At 40.9% G+C, this 25,399-nt stretch overlaps 1 protein-coding gene across 5 annotated transcripts in view; it reads left to right on the top strand.

Moving 5' to 3' along the window:
- Positions 1–25,399, top strand: part of BABAM2 (BRISC and BRCA1 A complex member 2) — a 467,557-nt gene that overhangs the window by 30,348 nt on the left and 411,810 nt on the right. For all 5 annotated transcript variants that reach the window (XM_033939322.1, XM_033939323.1, XM_033939325.1 and 2 more), the window contains one exon: positions 21,167–21,261. In XM_033939322.1, the coding sequence (XP_033795213.1) occupies positions 21,167–21,261 (95 nt within the window). The remainder of the gene's footprint in view (positions 1–21,166; positions 21,262–25,399) is intronic.

Genomic DNA, 25,399 nt, shown 5'->3' with positions numbered 1-25,399 from the left:
AGCACTGGATGTGTGGTAGTGCTGCCCAATTCAGGGAAAAAAATTTCGATTCGATTCGATTCAGCCTATTGAATTGGTTTTTCGATTCGATTCGATTTTCCTGCCCAATTGGGTGTTTTTTTCAGACATCCTGGTGGGTTTACAGTGTTCTCCCCAGGGCTTTTTAGCTGGGCGGACCGCCCAGCTAATTTAGATGACCGCCCAGCTGTCATCTATCAGGAATCCTGCTGCTGCCGCTGCTCAACATAAAAAAATCCCCCCCAAAACCATCTCTCACCGGCTTGGAGATGCGAACTCATGCTTCGGGGCTCTAAGGTGTGTGTGCCGGCTTCCCTGGGAAATGTCATTAGAAGAGCATGGAAGAGAGCAAAAAATTGCCATCGACCATGCCTTCTGCAACCAGTGACTCACAGTGCTGACCAGAGTATAGCTTATGTCATGCCATATACTAATAACAGTAATGCTATAAAAAAAAATTATACTAAAACATTGGCCAATTTTACAGTGTCATCCTGTTTTAATCTCGGCGAGAGGGAGAATTAGAAGTCCTTGAGCATGTGCAGATGCATGCTCAAGGCAGGCAGAAGCCGGAAGATCTTCTAGGCACCGGCGCAATCTGTGCCTGCGTGCCGGTGCCAGACGTGGGGGGGGGGGGTAAGTTGAAGTTGTTCAGGCGGGGGGGGGGGGGGGGCGGTTTGCGCGGGGGGGTGCCGATTCGCGCAGAGGGGGGTCTTTGCGAGCGGGGGGGGAGCAGCGCTGCTGGCCTCGGGGGGGGGGGAGTGGGAACGTATCAAAGCGAGTTTCCATTATTTCCTATGGGGAAACTCGCTTTGATAAACGAGAATTTTGGATTACGAGCATGCTCCTGGAACGGATTATGCTCGTAATCCAATGTACCACTGTACGTCCAAAACCCAGTATTATTATCGGCACTTGGACGTTTTTGAGAAATGTTCGTTCAAGTGCCGACTTAGGCCGGTTTTTGGACGTTTTTCTCTTTCGATTATGAGCCCCCTAGCATATGGATTCTCTACAGAGATACCGTATTTTTCGCTCCATAAGATGCACCTGACCATAAGATGCACCCTAGATTTAGAGAAGGAAAACAAGGAAAAAAACATTTTGAACCAAATTCTTCCTGCCAGGCTTTGCACCTAACCCACACTCCTTGCAAGGCTCTGTACCTTGTCCATCCTCTAGTGGTGGGCCGGGACAGGGCACAGGGCAGGCAGGCCTAGTGGCAGGCCCCCCCTTAAATCATCCCCCCATGCAGCTTCCTAGTACCTTAAATCATCTCCCGTACCCCTGTACCCTTTTAAACACCCCACCATACCTTTTAAATCAGACCCCTGTACCTTTTTTTTTTTTTGAGTTAATAAATTATTTTTATTTCAAGTACAACTATGGCACAACATAAGACATAACATATATACCACATTATATTTCAGTTCAATATAAAAATTACACAGAAAGTTATTCTACTGTATTTTACATGCTTTTAGCAAACTTTCACCGTTTTTTTTCAAGCAGCAGTAGAGAGTTACACCGCAAGCCCGCGAAGCAAATGTTCCCACCCTCATTCAATTCCTATGAGCGTTGGAGCATTTACCCCACCACTGCTTGACAAAAAATGAGCCCTTTATAAAATATGCAATTTAAGAGAATGAACAATGTAAATTATAACATTATATACAGCATTTGTATAATATTTCACTTTTGAAATCAATACATTGTGTGATAACACATAAGGCTATTCAGTCTACTTATCTTCAACCAAACACATTTGGCCTCTTCATTTAATACCAATGAAAGATCTGTGTCCACTTTAGTAATAGGGTTTCCTTAATTCATTAATGCTCCTCACTGGGAGCTATATACTAGTAATGGAAGACACTAGTAATTTAAGGATCCTGTTCAAAGATTATTCCTGACATTTTTTATGTCCTGAGATCTGTTGATCCATAGTACCTTTTCAAATCTCTCCCTCCCTCGCTAGATGGCTCTTGAACTCGGGTCAGGAGAACGGATGTCAGGACCGCGATACGTGCTCCTGCTTGGGCCCGCCTTTGCATTCTGAATGGCTGGCATCAGTTCTCGTGAGTCCCGCGAGAACCGTCACCATTCAGAAAGCAGCGGCGGACCCAAGCGAAAGCGCTTAACGTTTGCTTCTGACCTGAGTTCGAGAGCCATCTAGTGAGAGAGGGATACTATTGGACCACCAGGCTGTTTAAAAAAGGTACCAATGACAGCGGCAGTGCTGAGAGGCAGGTGGGAGGTTGAAAAGGTGCAGCGGCGGAGCAGAGAGGGGGGATTGTTTTGAAAAGGTGTGACGGCGGTATGAAGGGGGGGTGTTTTGAAAAAGTGAGGCGGCGGTGCGGAGAGGGGGGTTGAAAAGGTGCGGTGGCAGTGGGAGGGTGTTGTACAACGCTAAAGGGGGGGTACAAATTTTGTATCTTCGTTACATAAGATGCATCAAGATTTCCACCCAGTTTTGGGTGGAAAAAATGTGTGTCTTAAGGAGCGAAAAATACAGTAATTGTTCCAGCAGCTGATAATAGAATGCACATGGGATGGGGCCATAATGGACTTAGTGCTTACAAATGGGAAAAGTGTTTCTGATATTATAATGGGTGATCATATGACATTCTGTGATCACCAGATGGTGTGGTTTAATATTAAGACCGGTACAGAGAGGGCTTATTCAAAAGTGAAGGTTCAAGCTTCAAAAAAACTGACGTCTTTCAGATAGGTGATTCTGTCAAAGAGTTGTTGTCTGGATGGGATAAAATGGAAGAAGTAGATAACTGGAAAGTAGAAACTGAAAAGAGATATTGTAAGGGCAACAAACCATTTTATAAGGAAAGTTAGTAAAAGTAAGAGAAAAAGAAGGCAGCGTTGGCTCTTAAAATTAGTAGCTGAAATATTAAGGAAAAAGCGGTTAGCTTTTATAAACTAAAAAAAGGTTGCAGAAAAAGGAAGACAGGCAAAGATAGCTGGAAGAGTTAAGAGAAACTGGTAAAGTAGTCAGGAAAGCAAAGATGCAAATGGATAAAAAAGCCAACATGGTAAAACAAGGGGACAAGACTTTTTTTTTTAAAATATGTGATAAGAGGAAGTGCAAAAGTGGCATTGTGAGACTCAAAGATGAAGGGGAGGAATATGTAAAAGCTGATAAAGGCTGAATTGCTTAAATATTTATGTTCTGTGTTCACAGCTGAAGTGCTGGGAGCAGGACCGTCAGAGACAAATACAAATATAAGTTGGAGGTATAGTAGACCCTGAACAATTTTCAGAGGACTGTGTTTGTGAGGAGCTAGCTAGCTTTAATTCACAGATATTTGCTTTGAAATTTCATCTTGCAGAACTTAACCTGGGAATGATTTGGAGTTTTTAATAATGAGCAATAAGTTGATTGTGGTTGGCTTTTTAATTTAACAGCCACTACCTACTACAGAGTAGAAACACTCCCACAAGCTATTTTAAAATAACACAGCCAGCAGTTAACACATGTATTTCTAAAAATAAAACTTTAATAGATAACCAATCAAGAACAATTTGCTTATCCAATCTGCTCAGTTTTCTGGTCCATACTGCTCAGGATATATCTTAGCTGCCAGCTGTGGAAGCTTAACTCCCTATAGGCTCTAAATCCTTATTCAGATCCCCAAATTTCTCTTTTCTTGTTTTTTTCTTGAGAAAAGCAAGACCTGAATATGCTTTCTTCATGTTGTCATCCCATTTTTATGTATTAAGATAAACTAGTTGCTGCTTGTCATAAACCCATGCCTATAGCATTCCTGATCAATTAAAACTATATTTGTAGCTTAAATGTCTGAAGGACATTTATTTAAATCAGGGAGGCATGACCTCAGTGAAAGTTGGGTACCCTTTGTTCCATAATAATTTGAAATAACAAGAAAGGGAATATATGTTTATAAAGGATTGAAAAGATACGTAGGAGTGAGATCAACAGGATTAGCAGAGCCAAAAATGGGTAGTTAGAAAACTGAAGTTTCTACCAACTGTTATATGGCATTAATTAGATGTTGCAGGTCGCTATGTGGGGAATTTTGCATGCACAATTGAAAAACCATTATTAAGAAGCATTGAGTGATAAAGTACAAGGGAAATTTTAAGTAAGTTCAGCAGTACATGGATGAAACCAAAGCATATGAATATCCTTAAATCTTAATTGTGGAATTGCATTTTTACTTCTTAAAGAGTGAATGTTGTATGATAACATGGTAACAATGTACCGTATATACTCGAATATTTCGATCCAAATATAAGTCAAGACCCCCATTTTCCGGTGTCAGGTCAAAAGTGCAACGCGGAGGTGCGTGACAAAGAAAATGACTGTTTTAAAGGGCTCCGACGGGGGGTGGGGGGGAAACCCCCCCCCCACTTTACTTTATACATTACATTACATTACATTAGGGACTTCTATTCCGCCTATACCTTGCAGTTCAAGGCGGATTACAAAAGAGCTAACTGGATATTTCCAGTGAAGTTACAACAGGTTTTTTTTGGGTTTTTTTGGTTACAAGGGAGGAGAGGTAGCTGGATTAATTCCGGAAGAACTTACAAATTGGATATTAAATTGACTGTACGTTACTGTGTGATATAACAAATAGATTACAGTTAGAGTACAAATAAGATTATGTTACATTTCAGGGATCTGAATACTTGGTTGGTGTTTTGGGGAGGTGGAGGTTTTGGGGGAGAATTTATCCAAGAGGAGGGGGAAGGGTTGGGTTAAGATATCTGGATAAATTTTTTAAAAAGTGGGGTTTTGATTTCTTTTTTTATACAGATCGCGCTGCGTTGTGGGGGCGTTGTGGGGGGGTTTGGGGGGTTGTAGCCCCCCACATTTTACTGAAAACTTCACTTTTTCCCTAAAAAACAGGGAAACAGTTAAGTTTCCAGTATAATGAGGGCGGTTACAACCCCCCAACCCCTCCCCAACGCCGCCGCGATCTATATTAAGTAAAGTGTGTGGGGGGGTTTCCCCAACAAAACCCCCCGTCGGAGCCCCTAAAAACACTCTTTTTCTTCAGCGCGCGCTTCCGTCTTGCGCTCAGTTGTTGGCGCGCACCTTTGTCTTTGGTGGTTTTGTCTATGAACCCCATTTTCCACCCCAAAAGGAGGTAAAACGGTTGACTCGAATATAAGTCAGGCAACTTAATATTCAAGTGCCCTGCCCTGTCAGGCTCTGCACCCAGCCCCCTCCCTGCAAGTCACTGTACCAGCCCCCTTCTCTCTCTCTCTCCTGTCAGGTACTGCACCCAGCCCCCTTCCTTCCTGTCAGGCTCTGCACCCAGCCCACTTCCCTCCCTCCCTCCCCTGTCAGGCACTGCACCCAGCCCTCTTCCCTCCCTTCCTCCCTGTCAGGCTTTATACCCAGCCCCCTTCCCTTCCAACCTGTCAGGCACTGCAACCAGCCCCCTTCCTTCCTTCCCTCCCTCCCCTGTCAGACTCTGCATCCAGCCCCCCTCCCTCCCAGGCTCTGCACCCTGTCCCCCCTCCCTGCCCTGTCCTCCTACCTCCTCTGATGATCCCTGGTGGTCCAGAGGTGCAGCGGGCAGGAGCGAGCTTTCCACACTCCTGTCCCACTGCTAACCCAGTCATTGGCAGCTGCCACAGGATCGGATTTCTTTTGCCACTTGGCACTGAGTGTCTTCTTGACTGGCTCCCACAAATTCTTGTGATTCACACGAATTCACAGGAGCCAGTCAAGAAGCTGCTCAGTGCCAAGCAGGAGCACCAAAACATGTTCCTGCTCGTTGCCACTCAAAAGAAACCCAATCCTGCGGCAGCTGCCACCAACCAGGTTAGCAGCGGGGCAAAAGCACGGAAAGCTTGCTCCTGCCTACTGCACCACCAGGAATCGGCAGAGGAGGTAGGGGGACAGGGTGCAGAGCCTGGTGGCGGCCTGAAATAATTCTGGGAGGGGGGCTTTGGCCCGAATATAAACTGGGACCTCCATTTTTGGGCCAATTTTTTGGCCCCAAAATCCTGGTTTATATTCGAGTATATACGATAGATAGCTGGATTGCCTTACTTGCCTTCATCTAGCCTTTCTCAGTTATTCTGTCTACCCTGTCAAAATTTCAGCTACCAGGACAGTTTTATTGTCTTTCCTCCTCTGAAATACCTCTGTTGTACTGCAGCATTCTGAACAGTCTGCATCATTAGTGTGGCTGCCCCAGTATCCGTCATCTTAGGCCCCATGTGTAGCTGGCTAGACAGATATGGTTACGTGCATTACTAGTGCATTGGTTCCAAAACTATGGGTTAGGGTCCCCAAAAGAGATTACAGAAACAGGGCTGCTCCCTCTTCCTCTGGACCTCCTTTGTGTCCCTTTCCCAGTAATGGTAGTAAGCATGGAACCTTCAATTCAGATCTTTTTATTACCCAGTCAAAGAAATCAATTAGCTATGGTTTGGTAAGACCATGTTGCTTTAGATCTTTTAACTCATTGGATTGTAGAAAGTTGATTATCCTTTCCTTCAGCAACATCTCCATTATTTTTCCCACCACTAAGGCAAGCATCTTAAAGTGTTTCTTATTTAAAGATGTTTACAATCTTTAAGACGCTAACAAGCTATTCCACTTATCTATATTCTTTCTCCCATCCCATTGTTTTTCCCTGAATGTGTTCTTATTCTTCAAAGAGTGTATTTCTACTCTATACCTCCTTTTGTGCTAGTTTGTCTGTATGTCTGTAATTCGTAATACTGTTATTGAATTTTAATTTGTATGATACCTAATTTTATTTAAATTGTACCTCACTTGGTAAGTAAAATAAGTGATTGAATCACATTTTAATAAAAACTTAAAACTTTTAATATCATGTAGAGATCACTGCCACCCAAGAATGTGCCTACCTGGATATTAGACACGCTGGGGCTCATTTTCAAAGCACTTAGACACATAAACTGCCATCGGTTACTTTGGTACTTTATGTGTCTAAATGCTTTGAAAATGAGCCTCACTATCTCCAGTCATGAGTATTACTGTATGTCCAGCAGTGACTTTTCCCTGGTAGACCTCCTTATTTGTGTGAACAAATCCCTTTGTAGGGCAGCCATTACCTTTTTGGGGTTTTTTTTCGGATTTGTAGATGGGATACTCCAATCCACATCTGGTAGATTGAAGTCACCCAGTATTAGCACCTCCCCTTTTCCTTTCTACCTTTGTAAAATCGTTTCTTCTTTCCAGCACATTTCATAGAGCTTTCTCTGTTACCCACACCCTCTGCATTCCAACTACTTTATTATCTTTTACATAAAGAGTTGTTATTTCTCCTTTGTTTTCTATTTCTATCCCTCCTAATTAGGTATGATGTTGATGTCATGTATATGGGACTTATTGAATCATTTCTCCATCATGGCCCCAGGGTGTCAGGTCAAAAGCGCGCCGGGACAAAGGCGTGCCCAGACAATTGTTTGCAGCGCGGGGGTGCGCGCCGCACAAAATTACTGTTTTTAGGCCCCCCACTTTACTTAATAGAGATCGCGCCGCGTTGTGGGGGGTTTGTGGGGTTGTAACCTCCCCACATTTTACTGAAAACTTCACTTTTTCCCTGTTTTTAGGGAAAAAGTTAAGTTTACAGTAAAATGTGGAGGGTTACAACCCCCCAAATCCCCCATAACGCCGGCGCGATCTCTATTAAGTAAACTGGGGGGGCTCCCCAACAAAAACCCCCGTCGGATCCCCTAAAAACTGTAATTTTCTTCGGTGCGCGCCTCCGTCTTGCGCTCAGTTGTTGGCGTGCGCCTTTGTCTTTTGCGGGGTTGTCTATGAACCTGGCCCCAATGTCCAAATCCCATATTTGTCAATAGGGCTTTCAAAGTGGGAATTTTATTGGCTAAACTATGAATATTTGTGCTTATAGTTTATCTGGATGGTTTGCTTGTAAGTTGATACAGTTTTTGCTTTGTTTGCCTCCTGCTCTTTGCGGATATCTTATCTTATTTATACCATTATAATGCTTAACCTGGGGGGTGACTTTGTTCTTTCTGCTACTCCTTCCTCTAAGTTTAAGGGCTCCTTTTCTGAAGGTGCGCTAAGCGTTTTAGCGCACACACCGGATTAGCGTGCGCTAGCCAAAAATCTACCGCCTGCTCAAAAGGGGGCGGTAGCGGCTAGCGCACACGGCAATTTAGCGCGCGCTATTCCGCGCGTTAAGGCCCTAGCGCGCCTTTGTAAAAGGAGCCCTAAGTGTCTCTCCGTATGTTGATTGAATTGGTGGAATTCAGTTTGTCACGTGTATAAAATGGAAAGAGCGTTGGCAGTTCAAAAAGGTTACTATCATAAATTTAAGGATGTGTGGAGACCATTATTAAAGTATTATAAGGAATAATTTACACTTTTCCCAATTTTAATACTCATGTGGATTTGGGGTGGGGAGGAGGATTCTTGGTTTTCCACTAATAATATATTTATGAATGACATAAGATATTATTTTCATGTGGTATATTTTAGTTGTATATGAATTTGAGAGGTTAAATCTTCTTGTTGTATGATATTGTAGCTTTTCAAGTGATGTTGTACTATAATTGTTTAATATTTACTGTACACTTGATGTAAGTTATAAAATGAATAAAGAAATTTTTTAAAAAAAGAATTTTTCAATGAGGATCCTTTTGCCTAGACTTGTCCTTCAAACAGATTTGTTTCTTGTGTATTAATAGCTTTCAGGTATTTGAATGTCTCGGGTATAATCTTCCCCAACTTGTCTCTCTTCGGATGGGGTTTTGGATAGCAAACAAGCATAGACCATGTGCCAGAGCATATGAGGTATCTGAAAGTTTGATCAGGAATGTTAAATAAAGACAAGAGAAAAAGCATCCAAAATATGAACACAGAAAGCATGCAGTCTTGTTCTGCATCACAGGAGGGTGCTGCTGGTTTTGTCCTTCCAGAAATGTTGAAAGTTATATGTAACTTGGAAAAACTGCTCATAATTTCTTTATGGTTTTCAGCCAGATGTGAGCTGTGAGCTTTAGTTCTTTGCTTTCCAAAGTCTCTCTGTGCAAGTCATGTATGTATGTAGTAGCTTAATTTAAATCAGCAACTTCTCTGTTTTGAATCTTTCTAATACCATTTTATTGGAATAAATTTCATCTAACCGGTCAAAAAGTTTCCTCTTTGGCAGACTTCAGACAAAACGGAAAAGCTGTCCTGTTGCTTAACTCCCTCATTTACTTTTACACTTCATAGGCGTTTCAAGAAACAATCAAAGTGGTGTACAAAAGCATAAAATATAAAAACAACCTATAGATATAATATACATAGTAACAAAGTAACATAGTAGATGACGGCAGATAAAGACCCGAATGGTCCATCCAGTCTGCCCAACCTGATTCAATTTAAATTTTATTTTTTGTAATTTTTCTTCTTAGCTATTTCTATGCTGTCTCTTGTTTTGAAACTAAGGAATAGAATTCTCTTCCTTCTTCACCACATTCACAGGAAAACTGGGAGATAAAACTTAAAAGGGTACAAACTTTTACACTCGGTGCTTCTACTGTTTTCCCTATTTTTCGTTTTGTCTGTGTTCTATCAGTTTTCTGGTGTCAGGTCAAAAGCGCGCCGGGACAAAGGTGCGCGCAGACAATTGAGCGCAGTGCGGAGGTCACTTTACTTAATAGAGATTGCGCTGCGTTGTGGGGGCGTTGTGGGGGGCTTGGGGGGTTGTAACCCCCCACATTTTACTGAAAACTTAACTTTTTCCCTGTTTTTAGAGTAAAATGTGGAGGGTTACAATCCCCCAAACCCCCCCCCAACACCGGCACGATCTCTATTAAGTAAACTGGGGGGGCTCCCCAACAAAAACCCCCGTCGGAGCCCCTAAAAACTGTAATTTTCTTTGGCGTGCTCCTCCGTCTTGCGCTCAGTTGGCGCGCGCCTTTGTCTTTCGCGGGGTTGTCTATGAACCCAGTTTTCTTTTTGCACTAAAATTTCTTTATTTTTTATATATTGAACTGATTGTAAACTGCTAACAAGGGGGGTGTAAGGCAATAGCTTAAGTTATTCAATAAGCTAAGCTAAACTAAACTCTTTCCTTCCCGGCCTCCAATCCAACAGTTTAGCATAATGGTTTTAATATTTACCATTTTGCTGAATTGTTGTCTGGTGGGGCTTGGAGGCTGGGCAGGGAGGAGTTTAGCTAAGCTTAGCTTATTGGATACCTTAAGCTATCGCCTTACACCCCTTGTTAGTGGTTTACAATCAATTACAGTTCAATTTATGAAAAATAAAGAAATTTCAGTGCACAAAGAAAACCGATAGAACACAGACAAAAAGAAAAATAGGGGAAACAGTAGAAGCACCGAGTGTAAAAGTTTGTAAAATAAATAGGTTTTCAAAGCTATTTTAAAACATAAGAACATAAGAATTGCCGCTGCTGGGTCAGACCAGAGATCCATTGTGCCCAGCAGTCTGCTCACGCAGCGGCCCTTAGGCCAAAGACCAGTGCCCTAACTGAGACTAGCCTTACTTGTGTACTTTCTGGTTCAGCAGGAACTTGCCTAACTTTATCTTGAATCCCTGGAGGGTGTTTTCCCCTATAACTGCCTCTGGAAGAGCATTTCAGTTTTTCACCACACTCTGGGTGAAGAAGAACTTCCTTATGTTTGTACGGAATCTATCCCCTTTCAACTTTAGAGTGTCCTCTCGTTCTTCCTACTTTGGAGAGGGTGAACAACCTGTCCTTATCTACTAAGTCTATCCCCTTCAGCACCTTGAATGTTTCAATCATGTCCCCTCTCAATCTCCTCTGTTTGAGGGAGAAGAGGCCCAGTTTCTCTAATCTTTCCCTGTACGGCAACTACTCCAGCCCCTTAACCATTTTAGTTGCTCTTCTCTGGACCCTTTCGAGTAGTACCGTGTCCTTCTTTAAGTACGGCGTCCAGTGCTGGACGCAGTATTTCAGGTGGGGGGCGTACCATGGCCTGATAACCTTCTCCGATCTGCTCATGATCCCCGTCTTAATCATTCCTAACATTCTGTTTGCCCTTTTTGCAGCCGCTGTGCATTGCGCAGACGGCTTCATTGCCTTGTCGACCAATACTCCCAAGTCTCTTTCCTGGGGGGGGGGGTCTCTCCGAGTACTGCACCAGACATCCTGTATTTGTGTATAAGATTTTTGTTACCGACATGCATCACCTTACACTTATCCACGTTAAACCTCATTTGCCATGTCACGGCCCATTTCTCGAGCGTGCTTATGTCATGTTGCAGTCTTCGCAATCCTTCTGCGTCTTCATTACTCTGAATAACTTCGTATCGTCCACAAATTAAATCACTTCGCTTGTCGTACCAATTTCTAGGTCATTTATAAATATGTTGAAGAGCACGGGTCCAAGCACTGAACCCTGCGGCACTCCACATACACAGATTGCAAGAGAATTCTATTCTTTAGGTCCAAAAGAAGAGACAGCAGTATATCTAGTGGTTGTTTTCATAGTTGGTTTTTATACAAGGATGATTGAAAATTAATGAGATTCTGGTTTTGTTTTGATTTAAATTCAGACTTAGATGACGCCATTGGATTTCAACATTTGTCCTTCACATTCAATAGATTTTTTGCAGCGTTTCAAAAACAGTTCAAAGACATGCCTTAGACTTGCTTTGTGACATCACATGTAGCGCTGCAGCATGGTTAATTGTTTTACCACCATAAGCTTGCTATAACATTGGGGAATTTTGCATGCACAATTGAAAAACCATTATTAAGAAGCATTGAGTGATAAAGTACAAGGGAAATTTTAAGTAAGTTCAGCAGTACATGCATGAAACCAAAGCATATGAATATCCTTAAATCTTAATTGTGGAATTGCATTTTTACTTCTTAAAGAGTGAATGTTGTATGATAACATGGTAACAATGTACCGTATATACTCGAATATTTCGATCCAAATATAAGTCGAGACCCCCATTTTCCACCCCATAACATTTCAAGAGTTTCATTATCGCTCTTTCCAAGTTTAACACAAAATCCAATCACAGACCTCTGGCATACTCTCACAGATACGTCTTCCTCATTTGCCATGATGAAATGTACTAAGTTCTTCCTATTGTTGTGACCTGACATTGAAGACTACAGTGGTCCAAATGCAGGTTCAGAAACATCGATGTATGGGCTTCACAAGAACCAGCCCAGCATTCACACATTCACTTCTTGGAAAGAAAAGCAGAGGCAGTTGCATTACTTTTCAATCAGTTCTCGTGGGTTTTATACTTTTGTACACCACTTTGATTGCTTTTTTGCTAGTACAATAAAGAAGGGGCCTAGCAAAAGTGCACAGTAAACACTGTACTACTATTTATCATTTCTATAGTACTGAAAGGAGTCTTCAGTGCTGTACATTTAATATTCAAAGAAGAGCTTACAATCTAATTTGGACATACAGACAGGACATCTCAAGGCTGGGGTGTTTTTAGCAGAAGGAATGATGCGATGGGTAAAGGTAACTGATGGTGAGTGAGTTAAGAGTTGACAGCAACTTCAAAAAAGTGGGCTTTTAGTTTGGATTTGAATCCCACTAGAGACGTATTGACTCTAGCAGCCTATTCTGGGGATATGGCATGCGTGGCAAGAAAGAAGGGATGGAGTCCGGAGTTGACGGTGGAGAAGAGTACCGAGAAGAGGAACTTACCCAACGAATGGAGTTTACAGGGGGAGATAAGTGAGAAGAGATATTGAGGGGCTACAGAGTGAATGCACTTGTAAGTCAGTAAGGGGAGTTTGAACTGTATTTGAAAAAGGATGGGGAGTCAATGAAGTGACTTGAGAAGGGGTAATGTGAGCATGGTAGCTCTTGCAGAATACGAGTCATGCAGCAGCATTTTGAATGGATTGAAGGGGAAAGAGATGGTTGAGTTGCATTAGTCTAAGCGAGAGGTGAAGAGAGCGTGATGAGGGGTGAGGAAAGCGTGGAGAAGGGTTTTGGTAGCGTGCTCAGTTTAATTAGTGTTACCGCACTGCCTACTGATATTTTTATTCAATTAAATAACCCTATGACCACCAATCCTTCCAAGCAACTAGAGAATTACTTGAGCGTTTTATCTTTTTAGATTGCCCTAAATTTATAATAATAAAAAACTCCAAACGCTACAGAATACAGCCATTAGATTAATCTTCAGATTGAACAAAAAGTGATAAGATTACACCTTATTTACGTGAATTACACTGACTACCTAGAGAAGGGAGAGTACTTTATAAATTCTATTGGTTTGGAGACACTCCTGATTATATGCCACATCTCGTTAAATTTTCTAATAATCCATCTTTGCACCTAAGAAACAATGATACTTTTCGGTATCCAATCATTAGGAACATTAGATACAATAGAACTTTTAACTCCACATGGTCATATCAGGCAGCAAAACTGTGGAAGCAACAAAACAACAAAAGAACCAGAGGTCCAACTTCGTCTGCAGTGAAAAAACAGACCAGAGCAAACAAACCAAAACTGCAGACTTGTACACGGTGCAGGCAAATTTTATTTTGACAAATAAATTTTAACTAAAAACCTTTTACCAGACGGGGGACCCAACACGGTCCGTGTTTCGGACAACCTTCATCAGGGGTCCATGGTAATAAAGGTAAAAAGAAAAATATCACAAAAAGAAGCCTGGAAAAATAGCTTTGGTAGCACACCAGTGAATCTCCGAAATGCACTACAAGTGACGAACTTGTAGTGCATTTCGGAGATTCACTGGTGTGCTACCAAAGCTATTTTTCCAGGCTTCTTTTTGTGATATTTTTCTTTTTACCTTTATTACCATGGACCCCTGATGAAGGTTGTCCGAAACACGGACCGTGTTGGGTCCCCCGTCTGGTAAAAGGTTTTTAGTTAAAATTTATTTGTCAAAATAAAATTTGCCTGCACCGTGTACAAGTCTGCAGTTTTGGTTTGTTTGCTCTAGCAAAACTGTGGAAAGCATTACCAACTAATATTAACCAGCAATCTAATTTTAAATGTTTCAAAAAAGACCTAAAGACCTATATATTTCATGAATTTGTTACTAAGAATTCCTAAATATTGTAACACTAGTTTTTAATTTGTATCGACATAATTACTTATGTAAATCATTGTGAACTTCATGGAGGCATTAGCAGTATACAAATAAAAATTGTATTGTATCTGCTACTGGGACCAAGGATTTTGCAGCTCATATCCTGAGACTTAGGGCTCCTTTTACTAAGCTGTGATAGCGGTTTTAGCGCACGCTAGACGCTAACACCGGCATTGAGCTCGTGTTAGTTCTAGCTGCATAGCGCGGGTTTAGCGCACGCGGCAATTCTGCGCGCCTATCGCAGCTTAGTAAAAGGAGCCCTTAGTTCTGTGCAGTGATCAAAGGACAAGCAGAATTGGGCCATGTCATTGCTTAAAGATATCAGGAGGCAGTGCAGTCATACTGTTAAAGGGAATTGCTATATTTGTCATGTCCACCTCTTTCCAATCTTAATGTTTTGGGTGGGAGAGATTTCCCATAAGCTTGTGGAAGGAGGAGGAAACTTCAGCAGAATTTTACTTGAAGGTACTGAATTTGAACTTATGTCACTGGAACTGCGATTTCATGGAAATCGTGCAGTCCACATAATTATTTCCGAGACGCCCAGTGTGAACAGAAAAAAACCCCATGATCTCTCAAAGGCTAAAAGTATTTTTGAGATCTGTGCCAGGAACAGAACAACACCCTGATATGAAATAAAATAGCACATACAAGCTCATTTTCCTTAAAAGAAGCCATTAATATTCCAGATCAGATATTCATTCTCTAATTGTGTTGGCTCCCAGCATTTCTTTCTGTCTGGATCTAGTAGAGAGCTTAATAAGTTAGAATAATTGATAACCTAACTGGTTAGTTTAAATCCCTTTTTGGACTTTTTATGTTTTTTTACTAAAGTTTATTTTAAGCTTGAATATACCACATCCTACAATGCATCCATGCAGTGTACTTTAAAGTTTCTGTGGTAGAGAGGGATATGATAGTTATGGTAGGTGGGGAGTATGGTAGGTGGTAGAGAGGTACGGAGAGCAGAGAGATGAAAGGTTAAAATGAAAGCAGAACTACAATATTTCAATAAGATAGGATAGTGTAGAAAAAAGAGAGATATACTGAGCAGGTCTGTAGGGTGGTCTCCCGGATGAGAGCTGAGTGCAGAAAGGGGTTTTAGTTGAAGGCATCTTGGAAAAGGAATGTTTTTAGTAACAATTTAAATCAATCGATAGAAGGCTCTAACTTTAAGTTGTTGAGAAGGGCGTTCTAAAGGGTGGGGCCTAACACTGAAAAAATACAGTTCCTGATAATCTACTCTGGGCATGGAATGACTAAGTAGGGTTTGTTGGAGGGACTGGAGGGTGCGTAAGGGTATGAAGGGGATTAGAAAGAGGGGGAATGAGATTGACATGTTTTGTAGACCTCCTTTGTCCCATTACCAGAAAATCAGAATGAGTAAGTGAACAAAGAATCACAAAGTACCAATGATTTGCCTTTAAGGGGTAATTATGTAATACTAGTTTTTTAGGCCGTTATATTAACAGGTGCTAGAATAGAAGTGTAGACTTAGGCATTTCTTTCTTTCTGTCTGTCTGTCTGTATGTCTTTATTTCTCTCTCCCTGGGCCCCTGTCTGTCTGTCTGTCTGTCTTTCTGTCTCTCTCCCTGGCCACCTGTCTGTCTTTCTTTCTGCCTCTCCCCCCTGTCCAGCAGCACCCCTTCCCTGCTTCTCCTGTCCAGAAGTAGCCCTTCTCCCTTCCTTTTACCTCCCCCCTGTCCAGCAGCACCCCTTCCCTGCTCCCCCTGTCCAGAAGTAGCCCTTCTCCCTTCCTTTTACCTCCCCCCTGTCCAGCAGCACCCCTTCCCTGCTCTTATCTGATAAGTCTCCCGTGTTTTGTGAAGCCGTTCTGCAAGGACCCACCGCAGGCTCCTTGTAGCGATAGGGAAAGCGCCGGAAGCAAACCGCCGCAGGCTCCTTATTCAGCTGGCTCCTTTTTTAGCTGGGGGAAACTGCTGCACATGTTGCAAACTGTCACCACTGCTGGGGAAACCGCCGCACGCGTCGTAAATCGCCACAGGCTCCTTCTACTGTGCATGCGGCGGCACGGAGCCACGGATCATGGATGCACGGAGTTTGAAGTGCACATACACGCTAAGGGTTTTATTATAGCAGATAAGAATAGCCTTACTGAGTCAGACCAGTGGCCCATCTAGCCCAATATCCTCAGAATGTTTAGCCTGTGTATTTTATTTATGTATTTGGCTTTATTAACCACCTTTATGAAATGATTGACCCAAGGAGGTATACAGCAAGTTTTAAATTCAGGTACTCTTTTCCTTATCTATCCCAGTGGACTCACAATCTTATAGGTGCCTATGTGTCTTTAATAAAATACTCGGGATAAACTAACTAAAATCATGTCTAGATTGAAGCTGTGGACATTTATGCTTGCTTGGAAGCAGGTGTAAATGTTAGCGTGTAAAGTCTGCATCTAAGTTCCCACTCTTCACCCTAACTCCTCCCCAGATCATGCCTAAACATGGATCAGTTTCTTGGCACCACACAGAATTATAGAGCAATTAGAATATAAGACCGAAGGTCCATTAAGCCCAGTGTACTGTTTCCGATGGTAGCCAACCCAGGTCCCAAGTACCTAGCTAGATCCCAAATAGTAAAACAGATTTGATGCTGCTTATCCTAGGACTAAGCAGTGGATTTCCCCAACCCATGTCAATAATGGCCTATGGATTTCTCTTTTAGGAAATGATCCAAACCTTTTTTAAACCCCGCTAAGCTAACTGATTTCACCACATTCTCTGGCAACAAATTCCAGAGTTTAATTACATGTTGTGTGAAGAAATATTTTCTCCGGTTTGTTTTAAATCTACTACTTAGTAGCTTTATCACATGCTCCCCAGTCTTAATATTTTTGGAAAGAGTGAACAAGCGATTCACATCTACCCTTTCCACTTCACTCAGTATTTTATAGACCTCTATCGTATCACTCCTGAGCCATGTCTTCTCTATGCTAAAGAACCCTAGCCACTTTTGCCTTTCCTCACAGGAAAGTCGTCCCATTCCTTTTATCATTTTCATCACCCTTCTCTGTGCTTTTTGTAGTTCTGCTATATCTTTTTTGAGATACAGCGACTAGAACTGCCCACAGTATTCAAGTTGTGGCCATACCATAGAGCGATACAAGGGCATTATAACATTTTAATCTTTGTTTTCCATTCCTTTCCTGATAATTCTTAACATTCTATTTGCTTTCTTGACCGCCGCTGCCGCACATTGAGCTGAGGGTTTCAACGTATCCTCAATGATGACACCAAGATCCTTTTCCTGGGTAGTGAATCCAAACATAGAACCCAGCATCACATATCTCTAGTTCGGGTTCTTCTTTCCCACATGCATCACTTTGCACTTGCTCACATTAAACATCTGCCATTTTGATGCCCAGTCTCCCAGTTTCACAAGGTCCTCTGCAATTTTTACTCAATCCTCTTTCGATTTAACAACTTTGTGTCATCAGCAAAGTTAATTATCTCACTAGTTATTCCCATCTCTAGAACATTGATAAATATGTTAAAAAGCAGCTGTCTTAGCACACTATTTAACCACCCAAAAATATGAGAATGAGAAAGAACAAAATAATCTCACAAAATACCCTTCTCACAAACTTTAAGAATAAATAATACCTTATCAGAATCAATCGGGAGTGTTGTTCTGCAGCAAAAAAAAACCTCTTGACTTGTTTAATTATCTTGGTTAAAGGGGAAGAGCCTTAGATCCCCGTGTGTTGTAAAGCTTAACAACCACACTAGATAGGGAATTAACCTCACTGGCTCATACTCTCCCTCCTGCCCGCATAGAATCAAGTCTTAAACAATTTACAATGTAAAGAATCAAAGGGCTTAACTTTAGCTTCAGGGCAGGGTGAATTGTTAAGAGTTGAATGTTAGATGTTTCAATTCAGATGATTATCGCTCCTGCCATCTCTGCCAGTCACTTTGCCGACGTTAAGCTAGCTGTCGTTTCGCCTTCAGGCTGCGTCAGGGCTGTGGACCGATTATCTAAGAAATGTAAAGAGAATTAGCAGGAGGTGTATCATGCAGCATAAAAAGCACTCTCCAACAACACTGCTACTTACTGCCGTGTTTAATTTTCACACTCACCACGACAGAGATACAGCTGATCAAGATAAGTGTTGCTAACAATTTCATGGAGCTATATATGCACAACTTTTTAGCAGAAGATCTATTAAAAACCCAGTATTAAATATAGAATTAAATTTTGGGGTAACTAATAATGAAATTGTAAGACATTGATTAATGGCATATATAAATTTAACAATTTTAATGAGTTGGTTATATACATAAAAATCAATTAAATAATAAAAATATTAAAATTGAGAAGAATAAAAAGTTTTTTTTACATAAACTTATTAAGGGAAGGGATGGAGGACATGGTATAGATGATTAATTAATGTGGACTTGGGATAACTGTGAGGTCCTATGCATTGAAACCACCAACATGGTATGATATATCCTCCTCCTAGTTTACCACCTAAGATATAATGATATGGTGTTTGATAAAAAGTAAAGAAAGGATAAGCTATGGAGTGATTAAATAGATAAATTGGTAGACAAATAGATGCCAAATATTATTACTATATGTATTACTTATTAAATTTCCAAATACCCTATTAGCTGCTTCAGACTATTGGCAGAAGTACACATATATCAGTCTCCTTGCCTACTTGTTCTCTCATCTCCTTACCCTGTTGGCACCTAGTCTTGCATTCTCTGATCCCCAACTATCTCTCAGTTTCTCTAACATTCTCTTTCATCCCCCTTACTTTGTTATTAATGTCTTCCTCCTTTCTCTTTCATATTCTAAATCTGTCTTTAGTTTTTCTCTTATCTCTCCCTCATCAATCTCCTTCTCCCATTCCACTATTCTGACCATTCCCCAAGCTCATTCTCCACCACCCTGGAAACTAGTCAGTCATCCCCCTTTATCTTCCCCCTCCCCCCAAAAAAGTACAATGACCACTCAGCAAGGCAGCCCTCCCACAGACCCCACACTAGACTGGTCCTGCTGCCCTTGACCTCCGATCTTGTGATCTGCTTCTGCTGCCAAAGTTGAAATTAGAGCTTTCTCTCCATTGCGCTGTGTGGTTCTCAGTGAATTTGAGCCAATGGCTGTTGTCCATATCGTGGTTCAAATTTTACAAGAATCTAGTATATGTATAGTCTGGTGAAAGCCCTTCTCTCAGTGTCTGTGGCTCAGAAGATTTTCATGAGTCTGCAATTATCAACTTTGGGTGTGTTGAGGTTGTTGGATTATATGAAGTCCACAATTTCTCTAACACATATCAGAATGAGATGAGACCAGGGACCTCATGTTTGCAATAGACTCAGACCATTGAGAAATTATGGGATATCTGTATAATTAAACCACTAAAGTGTCATGTCTTGGTGAATGGATTGATTAAATTTAAGAAAATAATTCTTTCTTGAATTCTTCCCATACAAATTGTCCTCGCCCCAGATGCCTAAGCTGAGCTGGACAGGCCGTTTAAATGGACTTCACACCCAAGATCTCTTGTCTCCTAGGAGATGTTCATTAGATACTTTTCTTGTAATTAAGGGCTATATGGAAGGCTCTAAAAGCTTTCATAGATTAGTTACCTAACAAAATTATTCTAGTTCAAAGTAATAAATAAGTAGCCAACTACTCTGTCAGGCAGGGATGATCAGGTTTGTACCTCTTGTGCTGGGCCATCTTTCATAAGACAACAAAGAAAAATGAGGAGACCCAATGATCCACAGTGAAAACAATCCACCGATGAAAACAAAAAACTGTGTATACAGATGTTCTGGAGATAATTTATTATACACTAACATATAAAAACATGAAAATTCAATTTGAAAAGTACAGTGATAAAAAATACAGTGATAAAAATCCAACTGGACCCTACACAGTCCGTGTTTCGGTGAACACACCTTCCTCAGGGGTCCAATGGTTTGCAAACTCACATATAAAGAATTGGACTGATCACTTTCAGAGCCACTTATCTGGTAGGAAAAGATGTTGTCCAAATGGACAAACTGAGCTGAGTATTCCAACTACATGAGATATCTCTGGACTGAGGGATGGTAAATACCATGAGTGGAGAATACCCACAATGGACCTTTTCACGTTTTCTCTGAACAGAAAAGTACCTTGGTTCTGTTTACATCTTCAAACTCAGAAAGGACCAAGGGACTCTTGATTCTAATAGCCCTTTTTGGCTAAAGCAGATCTGATTTTTCTTTCCTTCAGGCTGGTTTTAAGAAAGGTTTGGACAATTTCCTGGAGGAAAAGTCCATAGTCTGTTATTGAGAAATACATGGGAGGAAGCCACTGCTTGCCCTGGATCGGTAGCATGGGATGTTGCTACTCTTTGGGTTTTGGCCAGGTACTAGGGACATGGATTGGCCACCATGATGTTCTTAAACAGAACTAAAGCCAGCTGGAGAGTGCTAGGAAATGTGCTATTGTGGGACTTTCCCACATGTCCAGGAAATAGGACATTTTTAGGCACTGTATTTCTTTTTGAGTTTGTGTGCTAATATTCACATTAGTGTGCATAACCTGAAAAAATATTGACTCTGGAGCACTTACCATCTTCTATTAGGAGGTGATAAAGGCTCCCTTCTTATGGTTGCATTAGCTAGCACACACAAATATCAACACACTGGCTGAAAAGCATGTCTGTGCCCATTTTCTGTCCCTGGCATGCCCCCTCCTAAAATAAGCACAAAAAATATAAATAGCAGGTGTTTTGCACTAAGCATTTCCATGCATGCTAAGTACACTTTAGGGCTTAATGCCAGGTAGTAGACATACTCCATAGAATACCTAAAAATAATTTGCCTTCACCTGAGGAAAGGTATAAGCTAAATCCAAAACAACCTCTCGATATGCTTGGATTGTGCTAAAGTTAGAAACATGAAACATAGAAACATGAAGGCAGATAAAGGCCAGATAAAGTTGATGAGGAAAAGCTGCTTACCATGCAAAAATGATCTCTTGCAATGTACTAAGCAAGTATTCCTGGTAATAAGTTGTTGATTTTTTTTTTTAAATTTACTTCTTTCCCAGGGGATGTCATTTTTAATGCACATTACCCTGAGCTACCTCCAGATTTTATCTTTGGAGAAGATGCCGAGTTCCTACCTGATCCCTTGGCCTTGCATGTAAGTACCATTTGAATATTTTTCTGTTTAGTAGCAGCAGGAAAAAATAAATTGCTGTTAATGTCTTGACAACAGAAATTAATTAGCATTGCAGTGGGTGTTTTTTTTTTTTATTGCAACTTACTCTATTGCAATAGCTCTTTCTCTGAAAAAAAGATTAAGGACCATTTTGAAAACAGGTCTTCAGGTTGGATTGATGATTGTAAAGCTGCCTCCCCTCTACCAATAATAGCAGGGGGTGTTCAATTCATTTTGATGGCAAAAGCCACATTGGCTAAAAATATACTTGACTTGAGCTGACTGCTCAGAGAGAGGAAAGATGCAGGATGTTCTCCTTCCATGTTAAGCAGGGAAGGGATTCCCTCTGGACGAAGGTGATACGCTCCAGGGGTTCATCTTCCCATGTTGCAACAATGGGAGGAAAACCCCATTCATGTAACTTATATTATCCATCAGGGCCTCGCTGCCATTATATTAATACTCATGTCCATGCAGTATATCAAGTATAATAAATACAATTACTCTTGCCCAACTCTTGAATTGGTCTTTCACCCAGTGTTGTTGATGTGGCTGCTCTCTTGGTCAGGGCTGAAGCTAGGCATTGACTGCTCTGCCTACCTGGGTTCTTTCCAGTGGGCTTACGCATGGACTACAGCTGAGATCCATCTTATGCATTGCTTCTGGAATGATCACGTTGGCATCACAGTGGTACCGACGCTCTGGGTTGATGCAGCCAGTGGTACTTGAGCTGGCATCCCTGGTTCCCAACCTGCTCCTCCTGTTCAATAGCAGAATCACTAGGCTATGTTGATTTGCACTAAGCAGAATTTGAAAAAAAATTCATTACAACACACACACAAATAGTCCTCAACACAGAAGAAATTATTACAAATCTTGACCTGAAATTCAAGATTTGTCTGTATAGGATGCCCAGTCTCAGAAGCCGTCTAAGCGGTGTTTGAGAATTGCACATGAATGTACAATATAGAATTGTGTCTTTCGTCAAGAAATATCTGTTCTTTCAAGTGAAAAATATTTATTATCTAAAGTTCCATGAAAGGCCAAGACTCCTTTTGAACTTATTTACTACGCAGTGCTGGGAAAATACCAAATAAGTGTTGAGTGGATTATTTGCATATATTAGTGCTATTTATTGGTGTGAACTCAATAATTCCTCATATGGAGAAAGTGTGTTTAGAGGTCAAGATGGCACTATGACTTTAAATTGAGAGTATCGTCAACTATATAAATTTGCACAGAAAGGAGAATATTATTATTATTTATACATACTTTTCATTCACATGTAGTGAGAGGTCCTGGGATGTTTCATGTGACCATACTTGGCTGGGTTGAAGTCTTTTAAGCAATTTTTAACTAATGGGACCAATTGTTCCTACGAGTCATGCGAACTGAGGATCCTCACTTACAATATATTTTTACTTTTTGTCAATTTGTTTATGTATGTGATTCACGATATTCCCCTGTGATGAATTATCATACCTCTCAAACTGAGTGCGGATAGCCTCCTTTTGATATACAGAAATAATTTTCACTTTGTTATATTTTTTTATTCTTGGGTATTTTGGTCGAAAAGTATTATTGCATCTGATATGGATATGGAAAAGCTCACAGCAGGTAAGCTTTTGAGCGTTGGCTATGTATAAGTCAATTTTCAGCTTCATTACAATAAGGTATTTTTGCGAACACATGTGAAGTTCCAATCTAAAGTGGTCAAATCCTTCTGCATCCGTGAAGAGAGTGTTGCCTCATTTCTATCTTAAGATACCAAGGCAAGAAGCCTCATAAGAAGGCTCTTCAGACTATGGACTGTAAGCAAGCTCTCGCATACTATCAGAAAAGAATTGAATCTATCAGGAAGTCTAGCTAATTGATTGGATTGCAGTTGTGTATTCAGTTCTGTTATAATCAAGCTGCTTGTCCTTCTGGCTTGTGCACCAGATTAGAGCCACCGCTATGACACTGTAGCTCTCTTGAAATCTGCTTCTATAGAGAGCATCTGCAAAATAGCAACCTGGTCCTCTTTCCATACATTCACTTTTCATTTCTGTGTGAACCAGCCTTCCATAAGGGTAAGTGTCTTTGGTCAGGCAGTACCAAGCAGTCTGTCCATAAAAACTGCTGAAGTCTCATAAATATATGCGAGCAAGCTGCCCCTCAGCAGTAGGACAGTTATAAACTGGAGTCATCCAGTAGTGTGTCTAATTTAATTCTGCATGTTGAAGGAGAATGCAGAGTTACTCAGCTATAATACATGTTCTCTTTAGCCAGTACGAGTAATCAGGCACACAATCTGAGAATGAATACTGAGCTTTAGACCAAGGGGACTGCTCTGCATAGAAAGGGCTGTGCAGACTCATAAATGTTTTAAGTTCGTTTTGATCTCTGGGAGAGCTGTTCATCCCCATGCTGTCTAAGTTAATCCTGCCACCTACAGAGAATACCTGATGCATGTAGGAATGTTTGCAGTTTTAATCATAAAATCTGCTTTTTGTGTTCTATCCTTGAATATACTCTCCAAGCCAAACTTTTTGCTGTCAGTTAAAGCTTATGCATGGAACTAACCTGTAAACTTTGAAGGAAGTGTTTGACGATAGCAGGGAGAGTGGTAAAATTGGGTAGGGAGGGCCCTGGTATTCTTTGGTTGTTAATACTAGGAAAGGGTGGAGACTTGGTGAAGTGTTCTTTCCATTGTACTAGGCAGCCCTCTAAAAAAAAAAAAAAGTCCTCATTGTGCAGAGACAACCACTGGAATAATGAAGAAAAATAAGTAGTGACAGGGAGGGGAGACAACCATTGTCAAGAAGATTATTTGAAAATATCTTATGATATGGCTTCGCTGGCAGGAAACATACAATGGTTTAAAAATTGGCTCTAATAAGCTTGAGATATTTGGTATGGTGCTTTCAATTATATTTCATTCTTCACAGATAAGAACATAAGATTTGCCACTGGTGGGGCAGACCAGTGGTCCATTGTGCCCAGGAGTCCGCTCACATGGCGGCCCTTAGGTCAAAGACCAGTGCCCTATTTAAGTCTAGCCTTACTTGCGTATGTTCTGTTCCAGTAGGAACTTATCCAATCTTGTCTTGAATCCCTGAAGGGTGCTTTCCCCTATAACAGCCTCCGGAAGACGTTCCAGATTTCTACCACTCTCTGGGTGAAGATAAGATGATCCTTTTGCTTTGCTGTACTTCCATTTTAGATCTTGCATCTCGGCCAACGATAGGGGTTTATGTTTAGTAGACATTGTTGGCATCTCAACCAGCTTCTATGTGCTTCACAGTAAAATATTAAGGATGTCAGGCAGGCTAGCCATTAATATTTTGATCACATCTGCCCTAAAATGGACTACTTAGCATCCATAGGTGGGGTTTGTTATTGTTCAGCTGTTTTAAAGCTTAAAGCTGTTTTAAAGCTTAAATGCACTAGGATCAGAGAGTTGTGCCCTTTTGGAAAAGAAAGCAGGACTTTTATAGGTGACAAGAGAAACACTAAAGAGCAGAAGTGATAGATTAGGGCTTATTTGCCATGTCTGTATATTTTTATGCTGAGAGCAGAGCAAATAGTATTAATGACAGTATACCATTATGATAAGGTTAGATCTGAGAAGAGCGCCAGGAGTGATGCAGCACTGAAATACAGGGTGTCCACAAAGTCTCTTTACAATTTCAAGATTTTATTTTTAAAAAATAATGAATAGACAAATCTGTGGAAATTATTACCAAATGAGGAGTATATATTGAAGTTTATTTTGCTTCATTTAACGAACAAAGGATTGTCTTCCATGATTGACGATTTCCTCCAATTTTCTTGGTCGTCCACTTCTTTCTTTATCCAATACTGTCCCTGTCTTCATAAATTTCTTGTGCTATGCACAACTTGACAGACGTGACGGTGGATGTTTTCCATACTTAGTCCTATAGTTTCGCTGAGTCTGCCTATCTGATTTTGTTTCAATAAACCACGATACGCATTGTGCCTTTTCTTGAGGAATAGTCATTTTTTAAGGTTTTATTCAACAGCCTCTATTTCGGAAATACTCATATGCAATGTGATTACTACAAACTTTTATAATGACTGAGAATGTAGGACAAATTTGATTAACATATCTCATCAA

The sequence above is a fragment of the Geotrypetes seraphini genome, chromosome 3 (genome assembly GCF_902459505.1).
Source record: "Geotrypetes seraphini chromosome 3, aGeoSer1.1, whole genome shotgun sequence".
In the NCBI taxonomy this organism is placed as follows: domain Eukaryota; kingdom Metazoa; phylum Chordata; class Amphibia; order Gymnophiona; family Dermophiidae; genus Geotrypetes; species Geotrypetes seraphini.
This window is presented reverse-complemented; position numbering and strand designations above follow the sequence as displayed.